The sequence below is a fragment of the Leuciscus leuciscus genome, assembly GCF_965113295.1.
Source record: "Leuciscus leuciscus genome assembly, chromosome: 16".
Lineage (NCBI taxonomy): Eukaryota > Metazoa > Chordata > Actinopteri > Cypriniformes > Leuciscidae > Leuciscus > Leuciscus leuciscus.
In genome coordinates this window covers 36,147,968-36,172,825 of record NC_138740.1, presented here as the reverse complement: position 1 = coordinate 36,172,825, position 24,858 = coordinate 36,147,968, and the positions used below count along the sequence as shown (strand labels likewise).

General features: G+C 37.9%; 1 protein-coding gene across 2 annotated transcripts in view; it reads left to right on the top strand.

Moving 5' to 3' along the window:
• Positions 1-24,858, top strand: part of ntng2b (netrin g2b) — a 78,858-nt gene that overhangs the window by 49,132 nt on the left and 4,868 nt on the right. For both annotated transcript variants that reach the window (XM_082141662.1, XM_082141663.1), the window contains exons 6-7: positions 13,009-13,176; positions 19,011-19,145. In XM_082141662.1, the coding sequence (XP_081997788.1) occupies positions 13,009-13,176; positions 19,011-19,145 (303 nt within the window). The remainder of the gene's footprint in view (positions 1-13,008; positions 13,177-19,010; positions 19,146-24,858) is intronic.

Here is a 24,858-nt window from a genome sequence, read left to right as displayed (position 1 = left end):
GCGTATTAATTTGCTATTGTTCGTCTTTAATGCCAACAGTGACAGACACTTCAGATGAAGATTTCACTACAGCTATAACAGAATCACCAGCTTTGAACACAGGTGGGACAGGGTGACCCTCAAAGGCTCCCGTAGTTGTAGCAATAAAGTAGGAAAAAAGCTAGAAATGATGCATGGCATCTGCATAGACTAGAGATTCAGATCTAGAAACCTAGCTATATTACCCAAGTGTACAAATAAAATAATTTTGCTAAAAACAACTGAGATTTAAAACCTACAAATTAGATTAACTTTTCTTCTATTATTATTATTATTAATTATTACACTTTAATGTTTTATGAAATGTTCTATGTATGAGGTGGGAGGAAAAAAAAGGTGCTAGACACAGTAAGTCCTGAATATAACATATCTAGATTAATATATTATGCAATATAAGGTACTTTACATAGACTATACTAGTTGCTGTGTTGCTAGTAGAGCTTAATGATGATGTAATGTGCCTTAATCCAACAGAGCGCCATCTGCAACTCCACGAGCGCACAAACACACATGCACAAACACATGCATACTGACAATCTGCAATAAATCGCAGCTTCACAATCTAACAGCATCTCACTCAAGAGCTCTGCTATTACAAATGTGCTCTGGTCAGATCAACTGATGACGCACTGAATATGTTCCCAGTGACTACCATGCTTTCTGCAGACTGGCAAACGGGAATACTTTTGATCTGAAATAAAATAATACAAATATAAAATCACTGTATTTACTGTATGAGAATTAAAAGGCATGCACTGATTTAACACAATAACAAAATGAGTGTTTTAAAGGGGTGGTTGATTATGATTTCACTTTTCTAACTTTAGTTAGTGTGTAATGTTGCTGTTTGAGAATAAACAGCATCTGCAAAGTTATAAATCAAAGGGAGATATTTGCTTTTAAAGAAATAGTTTTTTAAGGACTACAACAAATGGCTGGTAGGGACTACACAACATTCCTCCTGGGTTAGTGACATCACCAACCCTAAAATGTACATAAACCCCGCCCCCGGAACACTATTTATAGATTATCAAGACAGAATATGCTAATCAATGCCTATAAGATAACTACACATAAGCTACATAAATTCATCAACTAACCATTCAGAAATGTCTTGTTGCTTCTACATGTTGTCACTTCTTCTTGAGTCTCTCCATCATTGTCTGACTCCGGTTTGAACATAAAAGGCTAAAAGTTTTTGAAATTTTCAGTGCATGTCTATGTGAGTGCAAGCTGTTATAGCTCCGCCCCCTGTGCCGGGAGCAGCAGCTCATTTGCATTTAAAGGAACAGACAAAAAAACGGTGCGTTTTTGCTCACCCTCAAAAAGTGACAACTTTAACATGCTATATACAAATATTTGTGGGGTATTTTAAGCTAAAACTCCACATACACACTCTGGGGACATCAAAGACATATTTTACATTTAAGAATGTGTTGTTACATACTGCATCACATTTTTTTTTATAGTAGGCAATTTCAGGGTTGTGCGACATTCAGAACTGAATTGAAAATGACTTTTAAATTCTCAGTCAATTATTGAATTTGAATTGATGTAGAAAACAAGAATGTAATGCATTTCAAATTTGAAAGTAATTTTAATTGCGAAACAAGCAAAGACATTTTAAATGTTTAAAAGTAGTTTAAAAGTTTTGAAAAAGGTTTTAAAAGCCTTTAAGTTTGAAGGTTTATAGAGGCCTTAGACAGACAATCAATGTAAATTAATAAAATGGAGCAAATGGAACACTTCATTTAGCAGAATGAACGTGTTGAATTACTTTTAATTGCAATTCCTTTTCCTGTCATTGCAGTTTAGCTTCCTGTGGGGTGTGACTAGTTCAACTGAAATTCATTGACAGGGAGTCGATCGTTCAATTCTGAATTTTGCACAACCCTGGACAGTACACACTGCACAGTAAGCAGTACACTAGTATTCCATTCTGAATATTTTAACACACAGATTGAACATGGAATGAATTCATAACATGCCTCTGCAGTGCAGAATGGAATTACACTTGACACTTGAAAGCAACTGCAAGAACCGAACTACAAGATTTAGAATGCAAGAGGTTTTGTTAAGCTCAGCACTTTGTATGTTTGCACGTATTCCATTGCTGACTCTGGTTTCTCTAACCCGTTTCTATTACACTCCCCCTCAAATCCCATTAGATGCTCCTTCAGTCCCACCAGCTAAAATAGAGCCTAATACACTTTATACCACTACAGAAGCCCCACCCCCTGCCACACCCCCTTCTTATATTCTCACTGAGGACACGCCCCACAAAGCCACACCCCTGGAGGAGGGGCCTGTTCACAGACATATAGAGAGCACAGGTAAGGGCACTAGTGTGTGTGTGTGCTAGTGTTACTAGTCTGTTATAGAAGCATCTTTCAAAGACTTGTATTGGCAGTCAAAGTATTGTAGCCAAGCCAAGAGCTCAGCGACTCTGCTGCCAGTAAGTCATCTACTCAAACGTATCCCTAGAGGATTGTGGGTAACGGCTCCAAAGCATGTGCGCAGTGGGAAATCAATGCTCAATTAGACAGTGTTTTCCTCTGTCAAAATATAGAGTGACTTTGCATCTTTCAGCACAAAGCGGATTAGGGCAGCCTGTGAATATATAAAACAAAGAACCACCACACACACTCATTGATCGAAGCACACATACACACCCGAGGAATGAATACTGCATGACGTTTAACGAGTGAGCGAGAACTCCAGCTCGAGCTCAGATCAGAAAACGTCAAGCTGGCATGAAAAAACGGAGGGAGGAATAAACTGCTCAGCTGAGACGCGAGACTCCTCGGATGGATTTAATAAAGGTGGAGATCTTTGAGATTCTCAGTGCCGTACCGCGTACGTGTGTTGATGAAATTACAGCATGGTCGTTGTGTACACGCAGGAGCGTTTGTGTACCTCAAACAACACCGATCTGTCGTTCGAGATTAATTGCAGTTTGGTTTGTCTGTTTAACGTCATGTACCACTTTTCATGTATTTTAGTACTCCCGTGCAACCACATAGCAATCACTCAGAAGTGCAGTCACTACTGAAGCTACATTCAAATTAAGAATCACATCGATGTAGCTCAGACACAACAAGCAAAACCACTGAACAGGAACTGTAGTTGCACTCCATTGCACAGTTGATTCATTCTATGAAATGCAAAAAGAAAACAAATTGGTAAAACTAAGTGATAATGGGACAGTGATATAAAAATAATTTCTTGTCACCTCCTAAGCTGTGATAATATTTTTAAACTACATGCCATACAACACTGCACAAGCCTAGGGCAAAAGTTACTGGGAAACAGAAGGTGAAAAAGAAAGAAGCACAAATAAAAGCAAGAATATATGAAGAGTTCAGATGCAAAAGCCTCCAAGTGCCATCTGAAATTTTCTTCTAGAATGATCATTTTTATCAAGCTAATTAATAGGTAATTTTCATTCTCATTTAAGTGACTTTACTGAACTTAAATATACAAGCTTAATAAAAATGATCATTCTAGAAGAAAATTTCAGATGGCACTTGGAGGTTTTTGCATCTGAACTCTTCATATATATATATATATATATATATATATATATATATATATATATATATATATATATATATATATATATATAGGTGTGGTTTGAGCGTAACGTGAAATAAACCGATCAGTGTCATCTCACATTCCCTTTAAGAGTAGGTACGCTTGTTCCATGGCGGGTTGCTATTATAACGACGGATTTGCCAGGCGCACGCCAGGAGCGGTTCACAGCCGAGGAGACCGACGTTCTCGTCAGGGCCGTAAAAGACAGAGAAGTGACATTGGGGATGGAGAAACACACCCAGATTAGCTTCAGTTAAACAGGTGTATAATAATTGGGGTAAATGTGTAAGCTAGATTTATGCCTATTTTTTCACATCTTCATGGACACCACAATGATTTCCCTCGTGTGGAATATTTTTCCTTGCAATTATGTATGGTTTGCAAAAATGTGAACTGCTGCGTCTGTGTAGATGAGAGAAGCAAAGTGTTATGCGCGTTGTGCACACGTTACTTATATTATGGCCAAGCATGCGCCCTTAAAATAGCATCTGAATAACACACCACTGACTTTAGACTAGGTTTTTCTGGTCTGTGGCGGAATTGTTTTCTGAAACTGCAAAATAGCACCAGTGAATGTTTGCGCCGGAACACGCCTCCTCTTTTCGCTGAACCGGCCCCGGGAGCGCAAGTTCATTCCCTAATTTACAGACGTGCGTCTGTGGAGGGAAAAGTCCACTGTGGAAAAGTCGGGTGCAAAATAGGAATGATACATGCCTCGGTGTACAAAGTCAATTGCGCTGGGTGCAAGATAGGGCCCCAATAACTTACAATATTTTCTAAACCTGTTCTGGCTGGTGATTGAAAGTCCTACACAAAACAGAATCTCATCCAAAGGAACCAGTAGAGATACCTGTACACACTGGCAAAAAAACAGACAATGAGAATGAACACAAAAAAGAAGAGAGTAATATCTAATTTAAATTTTGTTGAGACATAATGTGATTAGAATTAAGTAATTCTGTGTTTTTAGCCTGATTTTTAAAGCCCTGTAAAGCCAAAATGACATTTCCCTCTTTCTGATAAACTGCAGTATCTCACAGACATAATCCCCAAACCAAGCACCCAGGACAAAACATGATTCCTGTTGAAAAAGATAGGAGACACCACAGAGAATCCGAGAAACAGACTGTGGAAGGTATCGTTAGGCGTCCAATTAAGTTCTAGTATATCATGGTAGATGTGGTTTTAGTGACATATCCCTAATCTGTGGTTGACAATGAAAAGTGTAGTAGAGACCACAGAGGAGTTTGTGGTCTGTGGTTGCTATAGATTGAATGTATAGTGTGAAAGTCTTACGATTGATGTACAGGTTATTTCTGGCTAGTGTGCTGGCTGTTTAATGGCTGTTAGTAGAGCACAACACAGTGTGTGTGTTTGTGTGTATGAACCAACATTGTGATTATTCAAATGATTGCTCCCAAGCAATCCCTACAGCACCACCAGTGGAGGATTCTGGGAAGGGTGAGGAGATTGGTGAGGAGATTTCTGAGAAGAAAGAGAAGACTTCTGGGAAACACGAAGTAATTGAAGAAGAAGTAAAGAGAGTGGAGAGTGTTCTGGAGCATAGCAGACACAGGGAAGAAACTGGTATGAAGAGTCTCACTGTGTTTTGTTATTCCACTGTTTATCTGCTGTATGTGTTCAATCTCTGAATCATCTTATTAGTCACCAGTGCACCTGAACCTGCTGAATCAGAGCCAGAGTCTGTCGATTCAATGCCAGAATCTGCGGAGTCAATTCCAGAGCCTGTCAAGCCAATATCGGAATTACATGAGACAATGTATAAACCTCATGGTCATGATTCAATACCAGAATCTCATGAACCAATACAGAACTCACATGAGTCAGCACCAGAGCCAGCACCAGAATCTCATGAGCTAATAGTAAAACATCATCAGCCAATCCATAAACCTCATGAGCCAAAAGTGAATCCTCATGAGCAAACAGCAAAACCTCATGAGCCAATAGTGAATCCTCATGAGCCAATAGTAATTCTTCATGAGCCAATGCATAATCCTCATGAGCCAATAGTGAGTCCTCATGAGCCAATCATGAAACCTCATGAGCCAATAGTAAATCCTCATGAGCCAATGTATAACCCTAATGGGCCAATAGTGAATCCTCATGAGGCAGTAGTGAATCCTCATGGGCCAATAGTGAAACCTCATGAGCCAATAGTAAATCCCCATGAGTCAATGTATAAACCTCATGAGCCAGTAGTGAATCCTCATGGGCCAATAGTGAATCCTCATGAGTCAATGCATAACCCTCATGGGCCAAAAGTGAATCCTCATGAATCAATAGTAAATCCCCATGAGTCAATGCATAAACCTCATGAGCCAGTAGTGAATCCTCATGAGCCAGTAGTGAATCCTCATGAGTCAATGCATAAACCTCATGGGCCAATAGTGAATCCTCATGGGCCAGTAGTGAATCTTCATGAGTCAATGCATAATCCTCATGGGCCAATAGTGAATCCTCATGAGTCAATGCATAACCCTCATGGGCCAATAGTGAATCCCCATGAGTCAATGCATAAACCTCATGAGCCAATTGTGAATCCTCATGGGCCAGTAGTGAATCCTCATGAGTCAATGCATAACCCTCATGGGCCAATAGTGAATCCTCATGAGTCAATGCATAACCCTCATGGGCCAATAGTGAATCCTCATGAACCAATAGTGAATCCTCATGAGTCAATGCATAAACCTCATGAGCCAATAGTGAATCCTCATGAGTCAATGCATAACCCTCATGGGCCAGTAGTGAATCCTCATGAACCAATAGTGAATCCTCATGAGTCAATGCATAAACCTCATGAGCCAATAGTGAATCCTCATGGGCCAATAGTGAATCATCATGAGCCAATAGTGAATCCTCATGGGCCAATAGTGAATCCTCATGAGTCAATGCATAACCCTCATGAGCCAATAGTGAATCCTCATGAGCCAGTAGTGAATCCTCATGAGTCAATGCATAAACCTCATGAGCCAGTAGTGAATCCTCATGGGCCAATAGTGAATCATCATGAACCAATAGTGAATCCTCATGAGTCAATGCATAAACCTCATGAGCCAGTAGTGAATCCTCATGAGTCAATGCATAAACCTCATGAGCCAATAGTGCATCCTCATGAGTCAATTCATAAACCTCATGGGCCAGTAGTGAATCCTCATGAGTCAATTCATAAACCTCATGGGCCAGTAGTGAATCCTCATGAGTCAATTCATAAACCTCATGGGCCAGTAGTGAATCCTCATGAGTCAATTCATAAACCTCATGGGCCAGTAGTGAATCCTCATGAGTCAATGCATAAACCTCATGGGCCAGTAGTGAATCCTCATGAGTCAATGCATAAACCTCATGGGCCAGTAGTGAATCCTCATGAGTCAATGCATAAACCTCATGGGCCAGTAGTGAATCCTCATGAGTCAATGCATAAACCTCATGGGCCAGTAGTGAATCCTCATGAGTCAATTCATAAACCTCATGGGCCAGTAGTGAATCCTCATGAGTCAATTCATAAACCTCATGGGCCAGTAGTGAATCCTCATGAGTCAATTCATAAACCTCATGGGCCAGTAGTGAATCCTCATGAGTCAATGCATAAACCTCATGGGCCAGTAGTGAATCCTCATGAGTCAATTCATAAACCTCATGGGCCAGTAGTGAATCCTCATGAGTCAATGCATAAACCTCATGGGCCAGTAGTGAATCCTCATGAGTCAATGCATAAACCTCATGGGCCAGTAGTGAATCCTCATGAGTCAATTCATAAACCTCATGGACACATACCTATTGAGCCAAAAGTGGAGTCTCATGAGCCAATACACGAGATGGTTTCATCAATACACGTGCCACATGAAGAGGAGGAGAAGAAAGGGTCTCATAAACAGACAGATGTTGAAGGTATGGATCAGCTGGTAGTTTCAAATAGCCTGTAGTATAAAATCTAGACTTGATTTAGAATTCAATAGAACTCCATGAGAAGTGGTTTTTAGTCTCTTGCATGGTAAATTACATATTTTTCTTATAAAGGCTTTTTTTAGACTTCATTAAAGCTAATTTAATTTGATAGATTTTGTAGGTGCATATTACCCAGTTTGATGAGTAATAATGGCACTGTATGATCAATGCATAAGTGGTATTTTTTTCATCGTGGCCTTGTGAAGTAAATCAAACATTATTAATTGATCTGTGGATTGCTCAGTCCTTCTCTTTGCTCATCTAGAGCCACACAAACACTCAAAAGAGGGTGAAGGAAAGCACACCCATAAGTGGGAGAGAGAAGAAAAAATGGAAGAGAAAGATGAAGAGAATAAAAAAGGTAGAGTGAGGTAGAGAAGGAGTGCATTGCAAGTAGTGAAGTCTATAACTACATGTGCATAGTCATTAGAACCCACATAAACAATAAACTGTATTAGCTTCTGTAGTTTTTAGTTTGTATATACTGTAGTAAACCTGCTTGGTAGTGAATTTCTGGGCCTGTTAAATGTCACAATAATTCTGTTCTGCATTAGACAACTCATCCCTCCTGTAACCGGACTGATAGCTGCAGATTTGCTTGCCGTAGACTCGATCGCAGTGTTTCTAGATGAACATGTAAAATACGAATTTTCATTCTCTGAAGCTCTTCTGAAGTTCTTACTATCTGGAGGGCAACAGACTGTCCAGCTAAAAGGCATCATATATGACGACTTTAAAGGTGAGAAAGACATGATAAAGAGATGAGAAAACGAAAACAGAGATCTCAAAGTACGACATCACAGTATTTACACGAATGAACAATGAAAAGGACCAGTATAGGTTCTAGATTTTACTTTTCCCTTCTATTCATAAACACTGTAATGTCACGTTGAGAGTTCAAAAACTGAGTTTGATGATGTTTTTCAACATGTCACTTCCTGTCTCCTTTCTAACTTCCATCAATCCCTTCATCCCCGCTTTTCTCTATTATTTGTGACATGTAAGGTAAGTGTGTTGTGTGTAACGTGTGGAACTCATTTATATTTAATTGATTTGCCTGTTCCTATGTGCTGAGACAGGCTCTGTACTGAGTTTCTCGCTCTCGGCCCCTTTTAAAGTGTGCATAAATATTTTAAAGACACTTCTGAAGTGATAAAAAAATTCTGAAGTAGCTAAAAATTCATAAAGTTGATTAATTGGTCGGGTAAATATGCATTTAAACATGCATTTGTATAAGTTTACTGTCATTACATTACAGTTGCGCCTTTGATGTACAAAAAACAGACATATACAGCAAGTGCAACATTAGATTTAGCTATACAAGTTTAATTATTGGCTATGTTTAAATGTCCCACAAGTCTGACAAGTTCAAGGTCCAACCACATTATAATCTTACTTTGATTCCTCTTTGGAGTTGACAAAAGTTCTTTCACATGATTCACATCAGTGTTGCCCAATACCCTGACCTCTGTGAAGCACGCATCAAGCTACAGCATTATCCCCAGCTCAAGCATTGTAATGTAACACTTAGGCCTGGTTTCACAGACAGGGTTTAGATTAAGCCAGGATTAGACCTTTTATAAACATGCCTAAAAAAAATAAAAAAAATGACACTGACATATTTTAAGGTATGTCAGTGCAAGTTACGTTCAGTTAAACCAGCTCAAACATGTATTTTAGTCTGGGACTAGGCTTTAGCCTTGTCTGTGATGCTGGGGGTTGAAGTTAAAATTATTGACCCTGATTGCCGCTGATATTTAAGGTGTAGCAAATCAAAATCAAATAAAAAACCAGATGGAAGAAATACTGAACCAGTAACATCGAAGGTAGAACAAGATATTTAAAAAAATTGGTGAGACTATTTTTAACTTTTTATATTAGTTACTATTTATTTATTTTTTTAAAGAAGTCTCTTCTGCTCAGCAAGGCTGCATTTATTTGATCAAAATACAGTAAATTAAAATCTTTAAAATAAGTGAATATTTTAACATGTAATTTATTCCTGTGATCAAAGCTGAATTTACAGCATCATTACTCCAGTCTTCAGTGTCACATGATCCTTCAGAAATCATTCTAATATGATGATTTTATGCTCAAGACACTATTATTATTATTATCAATGTTGAAAACAGTTGTGCAGCTTCATATTTTTGTGGAAACAGTGATAGATTTATTTCAGGATTCTTTGATGAATAGAACGTTTAAAAGAAGATAATTTATTTGAAATAGAACCTTTTGTAACTATGATTGTCTTTAATGTCACTTATGATCAATTTGATGCATCCTTGCTGAATAAAAGTGTACACTAGCTACCTAGAACCTTGTACCTGTCACATGGAGGCAGGGCCGGCGCGTCCATATAGGCGAACTAGGCAATTGCCTAGAGCGGCACTTTTGTAAGGGCGGCAAAATGTGTACCAATCGGGAATGAACAATTCACAAAATAGGCTATATGATTTGCTGAGCTGCCGCTGCGCCGCCCTGCCCCGCCCCCTGCTCACGAGTCATGACTCATGACTGAGTGATGGGAAGTTCGGATAATTTTACTGACTCTCTTGTTCGATCTCGTTCATAAAAATGAACGAATCTTTATTTGAGTCATTTCGTTAATTTAAGTGGCTTTAAATGTTACACAGCCAAAATCCCCGATCACATCCACCTACGCATATAGTATATGTATATATTTGCTTCCTCTTGGCCTAAAGTGTTCCTGCAACGGGAGTGTTCTCTGGCTAGAGCGCAGAACAGCGGAGTTTGTATGGACAGAAGTGCATGCCTGAGCTTGTGTTTTGGGTTAAGCTGCGTTGCTTTGACATTGTGGAAAATATAACAATAGAAACAAAATATAGGCTATTAGCCTTTTTACCCATTATTATCAATCTAAATTAATCTCGATTTTAATTTAACTTAATTTCGTTTTTCTTTATGTAAACTTCGTTTTTCTTTATTTAAATTTCGTTTTACTTTATTTAAATTTTTTTTTTTCTTTATTTAAATTTAAAATTTATTTTTTTCTTTATTTAAATTTTTTTTTAAATTTTTTTTTTGTTTTTTCTTTATTTAAATTTTTTTTTTCTTAATTTAAATCTACCCTTTACTGTGTCAGTAATTTGTTAGGGACTGTTCGTTTTTTATTTAAGGGGCCACCGGAGGAGTTTTGAGATCTGTTGTCAAAAAAGACATGACCCTCCCTTCGCCAGCAATAAATTTTTCAATGACCCTCCAAAATGTTTGTGAAAAAAGGCATGACCCTCCCCAATAATTTATTGATTAGCCTACTTCTGTACTGGTTTGCGCTTGGCAAAGATGTTCAGATAGACATTGTTGTTTTTTTTGTTTTGTTTTTAAACCATAAACTCTTGCTTTCTCATCTTACTAGGGCTGTAACGATAGACCAAACCTACGATTCGGTTCGTATCACGATTTTTGATTTTAGATTTGAAAAAAATCATGTTTTCGGTGCTGATGGTGAACATGTGGGTGGCGCTGCCAATAAAGCATCTAAAAGCTGTCACAAAGAACCAGCAAAAGTAATGATTATTAATATGTCAAATATAGCAAGGAAACTGCAAAGATGAAGTTGACGATGCGTCGCGATCTTCTCAGAACGCGCCAGAGAGAAATGCACATTTCATAAGCAGAAAGCAGTCTGTTTTTTTAATTGTTCTGTTTAAAAATAGACATTTCAAGCTTTCTATATATTTCTCAGGTCTGTGAGGCAAGTAGCATACCTTACGCTGAGTTTCGGTTCATTTATGAGACAAGAGTCCAGTTCACTCGCCCGCGCCTCCGTGATTATCTATTTTCTACTATATTTACTTCTTATTTATTAAATCCAGATGAAACATTGATTAAAATTAAGATACAATTAATAAAAAAACGAAATTCACTTTAAAGAAAGGCTTTGTGCTTTCTGTTTGAGGTCTCTGTGAAATTTTTTAAAGTCGCTTTCAGAGCAGTCATGTCCGTAATGGAGAACTGTCACGCCCGTAACATTGTTTTTTTTGTTTTTTTTACATAAATGCGAACACGAAAAATAAAATAAAAATAATATTTTATGTTCTGTGGAGGCCGATCTTTATTCATCCGGTGGGTATATATCTTTTGGTTTGCACAGTGTAATTTATAGAAGAATTACTAAAACATATTTTGTTTTAGTAATCCCTCCCCTATTTTATATAGACCCTCCCCTATTTTCCTCCGGTGGCCCCTTCCATAAATACCGAACGGTCCCTTAGTCAGAAAAATATAGACTACCTTAAAGTATTGCTTAATTTAACAGACATGTGTGTGTGCGTTTTATATTGCTAGTGCAGCGTGCGTCAAGTATATAAGCCCTGCCCGCTTGAGGTGCGCCGCTTCCCGCTCGCGGTGTTCTGTAGTTTACTAAAAGTTTATTAATTCTGAACGTGTCGTGTCTCGCGTGTCCATCTATATTGCACCACCAAATGCTACACTGCACTCCCCTGTGAAGTCGATTGGATGAACGGTTCTCGAAATAATCAAAATGCAAACGGACATAGACACATAGAGATTCCTGCCTTTATTAGAGAGAAGAATATGTTCAGCACCCTCTCGAAGCTTTGAATATTCGATGTTCATTACTACCGCAGCTTCGAAGCTCAAAAAATGGAATTCGGACCAGCCCTAGGGGACAAATGTTTTTCGCCTAGAGCGGCAGAAGTGCACGCGCCGGCCCTGCATGGAGGTCAAAGTGCAATGAGTGGCTTGCGTTGAAAGAACACCCTGATGCAAATCAAGCGAAAGGCACTGATTCAGGTTCTCAAAAAGGGGCTACACTGAGTGTAGTTCATTAATGCACTGCACACTGATTCTCTATGAGTGACAGAAAGACACAGACATGAGAGTAGGATACAGGACAGGTGTGAATGGGAACTGGGAGAAGCCAAGCAGTTTGACAAAAAGATCTGCTTCAGAGGATGAGGAAACAGCTGTTTTCTAGAAAACATCTGTCATCAGATTTCCCAACATCCCTAGAGCACACACACACACACACTCACGTGCATGCGGAGTGGGCAAGAGTTCCGTAAGAGTGTGTGAGATATCGCCCTGTCAGCAACACACACGCACACAAATCTTCATTTCAGCTGTCAGTGCTGTGGGTGCAGCAGGAAAGACACAAAGTGACGCAAAACAAAGAGTCGATAGCTTTAATCGATTCAGCATCGAGATTGATGTAGTTTGTAGATGTACTCTAACCATTTTTTAAATCATCATGCTTATGATGTCATGAGCTTATTAACATATGACCACCCACATTTAGATATCAACACCTTGAACTTGAACGACATCTTTAAAACCAGCACATTTCTTTACTCTTCTCTCTTTTAACCCTTCTTTACTTTAACCTAGAGTTGCTGACTTTGCCTTTTTCTCTCTCCCTCTCAGATTGTGAATGTAACGGACACTCGAATCGCTGCAGTTACATCGACTTCCTGAACATAGTGACGTGTGTGAGCTGCAAACACAACACGCGTGGTCAGAACTGCGAGCACTGTCGCATGGGCTTCTTCAAAAACAACTCTGCGGAGCCCGATGACGAGAACGTGTGTGTCGGTGAGTAACAGTGTGCATTTTTATAACTAGAAAACTATGCATGCATTTTGAGCATGAATCTTAGAGAGGCAAAATAGACGATTAGATGATGTCACTGGCTCAAACAGTAGAGCATGGCACTAGCGACGCCAAGGTCATGGCTTCCATTCCCAGAGAAAATGTATATGTTGAATGCAGTGTAAGTTGCTTTGGATAAAAACATCTGACAAATGCATAATGTAAATCATACTGTTCTTTGATCAAACTAAAAATACAATATTGAATCGCTGCACGTGATAAACTCCTACGTCTGAATTATCTAGTCATATTTTTGTCTCAAATACACAAATCCTCAAACTCAAACACAAACTATGGACAACCTGACGAAAGCTGAGACGAGCATGAATGAATGCACCTATATAACATTTATACAAACTATATGATTTATGCTTGGTATCTCACAAATAATTAATTAATTTTCATTAAGCAATTAGTCAATTAGCGTTACACTAGCTGACTTTAATAAGGTCATGTGATTTTCAGCGCTGAAAACACAAACGGACTCACGGCATCCTAGCCTGGGAAAACCCAGACAACTTCCGGCAAATTTAGATTTGGCTAAGAAGAGCTCATTCAAGCCCATTTCTAATCCCTCGAAATCGTGGCACCAATCAGAAACGTTGGGGCGGGCTTTACACGATGACGATCGCTCTGATTGGTTTTAGGTCTATTCAATTGCGCAGGTCTCCATGAAAGTCTCCATGAAAGACCCACTGGCAGATGAACGTGCTACTACATTTCTCTCCGAAACGGTAGGAAATGAAATTAGATTTAAGAGAGGATTTTAACTGTGACAAGATGATTGACAGGGCAGTTTACGTGACAGGACGCACGCGACAGATCCGTCCGATAAAGATGACGAAGTAGTATGTCCCAAAGCTTGCCTACTTTTTTGCTACACATTCAAAAGTAAATACCCTTTCTTCACAAAAAGAGTACATACTTTTATGGCGTAGTGTAACTTAGGCGAATTGGGACGCAGCATATGGCTTTACATGATGACGATCGCTCTGATTGGTTTTAGGTCTATCCAATTGCGCCCAGAGGCATTTGAGAGACGTCCGTTGGTGACGCCCCTTTGGAAATGAGTTATTAATGAAGCTTTGCCAGACCATAACTCAGTTACTACTGAGAATGGTCTGGTTTAAACCAGGCTAACGGCATCCAGTTATAAAAATGGAATTTACAGTACAACCTAAAATGTCACGGAATTCAGCGAAAAAGTAGCGCTGTACAAATAATCAAATCACGAAATGGAACAGAATTTGGGAAAAATATAACTTATTTCAGTGGGCCCTGCTATTAGCTGTTGTAAATCACCTTAATATATTTGCAAAGCAGCAGTCATTCATTGTCATCTATTGCGAAGTCAGCCATCCATGAAGAAATTACAATATTTACAATTATAATATACAAAATGACAATATTTATGACTCTACTAAGACTGTAAAGCTGAGGACAGTCTTTGGTGGTTTACTTTTTTCCCAGTTTTAGGCACTAAAAATACTCTAGCACACCTGGTTATAAGATGCATTTTGGTCGATTGGATTAGAAGTAGACAACACTAAATACAGGTGTAAACTGGGTCTAAAACGTTTTGAGCTTATTCACTTTCAAACACTTCCAGAGGTAGTCGAAAACGCAAGTTTGGTTTGAAGACGAAAAATGTACCATTCCTGATTTCTAACACGCACTCACTGCGTTCGACGCGGCCTTGGGACAGTCAGAGCAGAAACGAAAGCTGATGCTCTCCGTATGTTGTTCCGTCGTCTCCAGGCACAATCATATGTTAATTTGCGTGAGCTTATTTCGTCCATTATATCGAAATATCTGAAAAAGGCCATACATTTCGATTTACCCCTCCCATAGACCCTCCCCTGGAAGAATTCAGGACTGGAGTTGTTGAAAAGTGGACAAAAGAGACGGATTAAAACACCAGATGTGATTGGGAATGTGTCTCGCTCGACTACCTGTGATCCGATCAACCAAAACGCATCTAAAGAGCAAAGAGTAAATCTTTAAAGAGACCCAGTGTGGACGTCACTGAAGTGTGCATCAGGGAAATCCAACAACATTCAAAAACATCTTCCAGCAAACAGAGCCAGGAAATGCCTCTAACTGAAACAAAAAAGACATATTGGAGAAAAATACTAGGGATGTAATCAGGAGAAAGAAATACAAAGACAACTGAATGAGGGAAGAAAGAGAAAATGCACTGGACACCACAGTCAACAAAGTTAAACTGTAACATTATCTTCGTGGGAGCGTCATATTAGAGTTTCCCAGCGGTCTTCAAATAAACTTCCAGAAATAAACCCGGATGTCACAGCTCTTAAATCAGCAGCTCCGCTTCCAAGCGAACGCTGAGAGTACCAGGACGGAGAAGAGAGTCCATCTGCCACACGAGGAGGCAGGGCGCGGGGTAAATGAACGCATGCTGGGAAGTCAGCACAAATCCGCTCGCCCTCATCGGGTGTGTGCCAGGTGCCAACATGGCACAGGGTCAACACCAGGATCTCCACGAGGAGAACATTTACCTCATCCTGAGCTCACAATAGCACTGAGTCTATTGTGTCTATTTTCAGGAGTTGGCTGCAAGCCGATTTGTGTATCAAAATATCAGCGGATAGAATCTAAAAATAATAAAACATAATTTACTGCTGACTATAACAGTGACATAATACATTAGATCTTAAAAAAATGATGTGTAAACTGCATTTAACTGCATTCATTAACAATGAAAAATAGGCTATTTCTAAAGCATGTGTTAATCTTTAACATTTAATAATGTATTATTAAAATCAAAAATTGTGTCTAACATGAACTACAATGAACAGTTGTATTTTAATTTCCTAAAGTTAACAAATATCAATAAATACTGTAACAAATGTAATGATAGTTAATGGATTAACTAATGGAACCTTATTGTAAAGTGTTACCAAAAATTGTGTGATAACAATATTTATAAATGAATGATATGTTAATATATTGGCAATGCAATAGAGAGCTGCAGTGAAGATGTATTTTTGTAGGCCAACCCGAAAATTAGCATCACCCTGATTCCCTTGACAAAAACCCAGTGGGATTTTTCCAACGGCTTTTGGATTTTGCAGAGAATAACCTCCATGACCAACAAAAGTTCATGATTCTTACATGTTTTGGACTTTTGGGGAATTTTTAAGGGATAGTTCACCCAAAAATGAAAATTCTGTCAGTAATTACTCACCCTCATGTTGTTCCAACCTCGTAAGACTTTCGTTCATCTTCGGAACACAAATTAAGATATTTTTTATTAAATCTGAGAGCTGTCTCACTCCTCCATAGGCTACTGGGTAATTGATATCTGCCATCCCAGAAAAGTTAGTAAAGACATTGTTAAAATAGTCCAAGTGACTACAGTGGCTCAACCTTAAGTTTATCAAGCGACGAGAATACTTTTTGTGCGCAAAAAATGATTGCATTTATATACATATAACTATTCATTTTCTTCCGTGTGGGCCTCTGATGTGAGTTCACGAGAGCGCCGCGACGCATACGCGATAACTGAGAAGATGACGCAGATGGATCTCAGTGACTACGTTTACATGCAGCCAATAACCCGTTCAAAACCGGAATAATAGCAATAACCCGGTCGTGCACGGCCATCTAAACACCGGCAAAAACCCGAATATGCTCATATCCTGGTTTTTAAAAACCCGAATATGATCCCTGGGGTACCCCTTTTCTAACTCGAATATTTGGTCATGTAAACGTGTATCGGCATATCCCCATCAAAAGGGACATTGATTTGTGTTCTGCGCATGTTCTATTCGCAAGGAATCTTGGTCTTTTGAGTAGAGACGGCGCATACAAAAACCAGCGTGCAATATACCGGAAGTAAACAAGAAGTAGAGGTAAACATGGCGAGACGCAGCACAGCACCACACTTTTGGAGTGAGGAGGAAATCGCAAACAAAGGCGATCGCTATCTGCCCCGAACTATTCATTATCCGCGTGCTGCTGCTGTTGTTGTTGTCTTTGGATACAGGAAGAAGAATCGGAAATGACGCATATTGCGTCTTAAGGTTGTCCGTACGTCCAGACGCTAACCAGGTGTCGCCGTTTACATCGGGATATTGCCAATTGATTACAAATTCCATGTATACAGGAGTAACTCTCTCTGCTCACGCATGTAAACGGGTTATTCCGAATGTTTCAGAAACCCAAATAGTGACCTTAACCCGACCATAACCCGAATATTGACAGCTTGTAAACGTAGTCAATGTAGTGTTTAAAATGGTTCTATAGTGTGCATTTCCTGGATGTCCGAATCGTGAGAAACCAACGAGAAAACATAAAAGTGCTTTACTAATGCCGCAAAATGAATGGCTTACCTTTCACACTTTCCCATCAAATGATGGGAGCGCCATCTTCTCAGTTCTCGCGCATGCGTCGTGTTGCTCTCGTGAACTCACATCACAGGCCCACACAGAAGAAAATGAATAGTTGAATAAATTTAGGGTTTTTTTGCGCACAAAAAGTATTCTCGTCGCTTGATAAACTTAAGGTTGAGCCACTGTAGTCACTTGGACTATTTTAACAGTGTCTTTACTAACTTTTCTGGGCCGGCAGATGAAATTACCCAGTAGCCTATGAAGGAGTGAGCCAGCTCTCAGATTTCATCAAAAATATCTTAATTTGTGTTCCGAAGATGAACGAAAGTCTTACGGGGTTGGAACAACATGAGGGAGAGTAATTACTGACAGAATTTTCATTTTTGGGTGAACTATGCCTTTAATACAATCGGCAGAAGTATAAAGTTAAACTAAGGCTATAAATGAACTACACCACGGTCACATGACTTCGGGCTTCATGCAACAACTCTGTCAATCTTCATTTAGAAAATACTTTCTCTGAAAGGTTGAGTTTGCAAAGCTGAGATGAGTTTACCTGTTCGGCTGATGACGTTTAATGTCCCGAAAACCTCTGTAGTCCCATTTAGACACTTGATAACAACCGCCTTTTCCAAGACAAGTAAAAGCTTTGAGAAAAAAAGGAGAAGAAAAAAACACACTCACTCAAGGGGGTATTACTGGTATTTTATGTTGTAGAATGAAATGTGACAATATCTTGAGCTTGACCTTATTTCAGGCATTTAATCAAAAACCAGTTCAAAAACCCATTGACTTGAGGTGGTGGGAACCTGAGGTGGTGGGAACCTGAAGTGCTAAACTTGTTTCTGGGTTCTGGGAGTTATTTGGGATAATTATGCAGTTTGATCAAGTCCGTCTCCTCATAAACCAGCTGAACGAATGTTTTCTGGCACACTTTGTCACTGTTCTTCGTTAAACATCACATCAACATTCACAATTAAAACGGAAAACTCCAAAGCAAATTGGTATTTATAGTTATAAGAAATTTTCAAGAGTTTCCTAATGGTAATTATGACATTATGGTGCCAATCATGTGGATTCAACTAACCACTTTCTGACATATTATTGTAAAAAAAAAAAATATATTTTTTTTTTTATTATTTGTAGCTTATTTTCTAAATACAAAAAGCAACTACAGAAAATGCAAACACAGCTTAAGCATGCACTAAGATAACATTTTTATGAATAAATATGATGGCCACAAGTGCATGCCATATGCACGCAAATATTTATTCAGAGCAAACAAACTTGGGTGGTGAATTGAATTAAACCTGCCTATCAAGCCATTGTGACACTCAACACTTAGTCTTAACAAGTTTTCAGAAATAAGCTGTACAAGTTCAGCCCATTTTCCTGTGACTAACTCTCTCTATTTCTTGTCAGAGTGTAACTGTAATACGATGGGTTCGGTGCACGACCGCTGTAACGGCACCGGCTTCTGTCAGTGTAAAGAGGGCTCAACCGGAGTCAAATGTGATGAATGTCTCCCCGGTTACTATTGGAAACCGGGCTGTGTCCGTAAGTACCTTCCCAATCAGACTTCATTCAACTCTCCCATCTAATTAACAAATCAATGTCAAAGCGTGCAGACGCCTTTCCATTCTCCTCGGCCAATTTCAGGTTTAAATCAGATATTAATTGGCACAGAACTTTAGTTTCCTAAAGCCATCTGAAATAAAAGTATCAGTTTAAATAATTTCTAGCTCTAGCTTGCAGTCATTAGTCTTTCAACTGTGGAGTTAAAGCAGAGTTAATTCAACTTCTGAATGGATGAGAAATGAGAAAGATGCTTTAATGGTGTAGTTACGCCAACTACCATCAGCGGTTAACCATGCAAACCAGTCAAACCACTAGTATACTACACTGTAAAAAAAAATATATTTTCATGATTTGTTATCACAAACTTTTTTCTTCTGTCAAATCAACTTGGATAATTTATGTGGTTCAGATAACATAATATTTTGAGTTTCTGTTGATTAAAAAAATGTAGTTAATACAAATGGAGATTGGTTTAATTTCACTGAATTTAAAATTAAGGCAACCAGGTTACTTACTTTTTTAAGTTAAACCAATAATATTCTTTTACAGTGTATATGCTGCTTGAGATGCGGCTTCTGTGCCATCTTTGCAGTGTAAAAGATGTCCTGGTATCACAGAACTCTCACAAACGGAAGTGATTATTGTTGCACATTTTACCACTGGGCTGCACTTTTAATAAAGCTTCTTTAATGGCATCCATCTCTCTTAAAAATACCTCTAACATCCATCACTCTTAAAAATAAAGGTTCCAAAAGAGGGATTTCTCAGCAATGCCATAGAAGAACCATTTTGCTCCCCAACTAACCTTTTTTTTCCCACTACAATGAACCTTTTTGTGTGTAATAAAAAGATTCTATGGATGTTAAAAATTCTTTGTGGAACGACAGATGCCAATAAAGAACCTTTATATTTTAGAGTGTGGAATCTTTCCATTGCACAGAAGGTTCTTTATAGTGGAAAAAAAGGTTCTTTAGATTATTAAAATGTTTTTCACACTGATAAAAAAGGCTTGTGCCTTGGAATCTATTTCATGGTTTGCGTTCTCGAGCCACCAAACACTGTTTTGTGCAAATGAGAGTCTGGATTGCGTTAAGGGTTTTCTGTTAGAACGGTGTCGTGTTAGCGGCCCCTAAGTTAATAACTAATGATCGTTGCGGCGGAAGTGAATCAATCAAAACTAACTTAAGCTGGACAATAACTTTATTCTAGAGCTGCTGTAAAGCCTAAACAATCTCTGTTACTGTAATTTCCTATTATCACTGTAAAGTTGCTTTGAAACAATCTATATTGTTAAAAGCGCTATATAAATGAAGGTGACTTGACTTGAAGGTTCTTTGGGGAACAAAATTTTTTTATTTTATGGCATTGCTGCAAAAACCTCTGGTTACTTTATTTCGATAGACCACTTTCACACTCTACTAACCTCTACTATCTCTCATTAGAGTATTAGTAGACTGTTAGGTTAGGGTCGGGTTAGTAGAATCAGTTGACATGTAGTTGCAAAGTTACAAAATAAAGTGTTAGCAGATATTAAACACTCTAATACTCTGACTGCTAGTTGACATGTAGTTGCAAAGTTAGTTAGTAGATCTGATTGATTCATCGAAATAAAAGTGTTACCAAACTTTTGGAACCTTTATTTAAGGTTTAAGGTTGTAAAAAAAAAAGTACATGTACTGCGTTAGATTAAACTGGGAAGGGTCATAGCCCTTGCATATTGTTGTCCTACTGTTAGTTTCACTGCTTCTACTGTTCTCATTTCGCTTTGGATAAAAGCGTCTGCTAAATGAATAAATGTAAAATGTTTATTTTTAAAGGGTAACTCTCGTCAAAATGCAACCTAGGGTCTTTTTGTGAATCTACCCGAGGCAAACTTTCGTTTAAAAGCATCATTAGGATGGAAACGCTACTTTTAAGTTTGACCGTATTTTAGTTTTCGGTCAAATTGCCTTTTGAATGGGAGTGTTTGGGGCACGACTATGATAGCATCAAAATCGCTATTTTTAAAACACTAAGAAGGCTCGACACAACATGAAACTTTGCTGGAAGTATCACCAGGGGCTCTACACATGAACTCCAGCATTGAGAACAGTGTGTGTGTACACAGAGTTTACTAAAGAGAAAGATTTTGAACAACTCACTGTAGCTGTGTGTCCGCCGGCATTTTGACAGTCAAAAATAGTCGATCTCCGAATGCATCGTAACAGGGATGAGAGTAAAGATGGAAAGCTCCTAAAGCTCAGTTCCATATAAATTCACGGATAATTTGTTGTTTTGTCGTTAGTGAAAATCAATATTGACCTTGTATTTGAAAAAAGGATCCTCATATAAGAAGCAATACTAAAATTCAGTTAAATCACATTCGGAGATCGACTATTTTTGACTGTCAAAATGCCGGCAGACACAGCTATAGTGAGCTGTTCAAAATCTCTTCAGTAAACTCTGTGTACACACACACTGTTCTCAATGCTGGAGTTCATGTGTAGAGCCCCTGGTGAATGTTGTGTCGAGCCTTCTTAGTGTTTTAAAAATAGTGATTTTTGATGCTATCATAGTCGTGCCCCTGCATTTTGACCGAAAACGAAAATACGGTCAAACTTAAAAGTGGCGTTTCCATCCTAATTATGCCTTTAAACGAAAGTTCTCCTCGGGTAGATTCACAAAAAGACCCTAGGTTGCATTTTGGCGAGAGTTACGCTTTAAGAGTGTAGTGACAAAAATAAATTGTAAGGCTTATGATCCAAACATTGGAATTGGTGTCAAGTTGTGTTGCACAAAAAAGGGGTGTGGTCTCATAATGAAGAGGGCGGGATTGGTCTGATTTAACAGGAGGCTGACCTATTATCACAATAGATTATACTGGTGTATAATGGGTTTGGCTTGTATTCCCGCTATCTGCACATTCTAAGAAGCCCTTGTTTATTGGAAACTGGTTTGTGGGGTAATGATCACATTTGTACCTGGATTCCCATGGTGATTTTAGAACCCCTGCGCACAGCGTTTTCCCTGTGATCCATCTTTAAGATGAAACTGGTCCACGGCCAGAACCGCTAGCTCTGTGAGGAGACAGAACAGGGGAGAATCCATTAGGGACACACTTCCGGAGCTGGATTAGTCAGTTTCTTCAAATAGATTTATTTTGTTTTAGGGTTAAGTGGATCTGCATGCAGCCAGTATTTACTGGTTCTAGTAAATGCACTGGGTAAGCTGTTGGGTTAATAATATATTAAAATATTATTGGTTAATAAAAGTTTTCACGTGGTTAGGACAAGTCTTTTAGAGCTTTTTGTATTACATTTATAAAATATCATGCGCTGTAAAAACTTATTTGTAAACAAAACAAAGACTGTTAGGTTATGTTTTACAAGAAAATAATGTTTCAGGCTTTCTACTTAAAAATTCAATGCGTTTCTTGCCATTTTCTGTGTAATTAATATTAAGATTTACTAGCAATTTCTGAGTGAAAACTGTTTCTACACCAAGTTTTATTTAGTGTGACTATTTCAGCAATGCAAAAAAAAAAGAAGCCCATTTAACCCTTCACTTACAGTCTTTTTTTATAGGATATGTTCAGAATGGCAAACTTTAATTCTGTGCCGTATACACTACACACTGCCTACTATTTCTTCAAAAAATAGTATTTGAAAACGAACGCATTCATGTAATGACTTCAAGTAGTAATAGAGTGCATTAATATTAAACAGGAATAATAGAGTGCATTAGTGGCCGCCCACTTTTTAAGCGGCCTTGCTTCCGGAAGTAATTTTCCCATAGGATTTTTTTTTCCAAAATTCTTCATTAGGGAGTTATAAGCCATCAACCAAACCAACCAGCTATGAGGTGAATCACATCATTACACACTTTGATTTGAAGCAAAAAAATATGTTAGAAAATCAGGCAAAAAGACAAAAGTTCAAGACTTAATGGATTTAAAGAGTGAAAAAACTACAATTCCATGAAGCATTGTGAATTACACACATTAAAAATTATCGATAAATATAAAACTGATACGTATCATGTACACATCATTTTGTGCAATTTGTTTCGATTCTCTGATTGATGGAGATTTATGTTGTAGTTTTTCACCTGGAATTCCACTGTTAAATATGATTTTTTTTAAATATATAATACAGGCTGATGGCTTCAACAAAAGCATATACAGTACAGGCCAAAAGTTTGGAAACATTACTATTTTTAATGTTTTTGAAAGAAGTTTCTTCTGCTCATCAAGCCTGCATTTATTTGATCAAAAATGCAGGAAAAAATTTAATATTGTGATATATTATTACAATTTAAAATCATTGTTTTTCAATTTATTATACTTTAAATGATCATTTATTTCTGTGATGCAAAGCTGAATTTTCAGGATCATTACTCCAGTCTTCAGTGTCACATGTGGCATCCAGTCTATCACATGATCCTTTAGAAATCATTCTAATATGATGATTTATTATGAGTGTTGGACACAGTTCTGCTGCCTAATATATTTGATGAATAAAAGGTTAAAAAGAACTGCATTTATTCAAAATAAAAATATATATTTTAAATATTTTCTAATAATATAAATCTTCTTTACTATCACTTTTTATCAATTTAACACATCCTTGCTGAATGAAAGTATTGATTTATTTCAAAAAAAGAAAGAAAAAAAATTTACTGACCCCAAATGACTGACCAGTCGTGTATATTGTTGTTACAAAATATTTCTATTTTTAAAACATTTGCTTTTTTTATTTTTTTTTATTTTTTTATTCTTATTCATCAAAGTATCCTAAAAAAGTATCACAGGTTATGAAAAAATATTAAGCAACAGAACTGTTTCCAACTTTGATAATGAATCATCATCATAGAATGATTTCTAAAGGATCATGTGATAGACTGGAGTAATGATCCTGAAAATTCAGCTTTGCATCACAGAAATAAATGATAATTTAAAGTATAATAAATTGAAAAACAATTATTTTAAATTGTAATAATATATCACAATATTAAAAAAAAAAATCTGTATTTTTGATCAAATAAATGCAGGCTTGATGAGCAGAAGAAACTTCTTTCAAAAACATTAAAACTTTTGGCCTGTACTGTACAATCAATTAACAACTTCGTTGCTCACAGTTCGTCTGTCTTTACAGGTTTATGAGTTATTATTTATTTTCAGAATCAATTCTCCTCTGGAGAAAATGAATGGGATTTTTACCTCCAGAAGAACCCAAGTGTTGTGTTCTGTGCCACATTGTTGTCACATGATCTGATCACATGCATGTTTACTTCCATATCCTCTTCATTATTTAGCATTTTTAATTTAATTATGTGTAAAATGAGTCAAGAGATTAAAACTACAACTGATATTACTTACCCTCAACTTAACCTTTAATTTCCAGTGTGAAGAATTAATGGTGTTGCATTCTGGGAAACGGTGCTCAGCACTGTGCGCTCGGGTCCTATTGTAGGAGTAGGTCATCCCAGGTATTCCAGGCAAATGAGAAAAATCTGAAAAATTATATGGCAGTATGTTATTCAGAACATAGCAATAGTCATGCTCCTCTTTATCATTTTCTGTACTTTCTCTCTCTCACACACACTCATTGTTCACTGCTGAGACAGTTTGGGGTCAGGTGTGTAGCACCTGGTCTCATTAGTACCCAGACTCCTGCGACACGTTGTGGCCTTTTAATGACACCGGACTCCCATG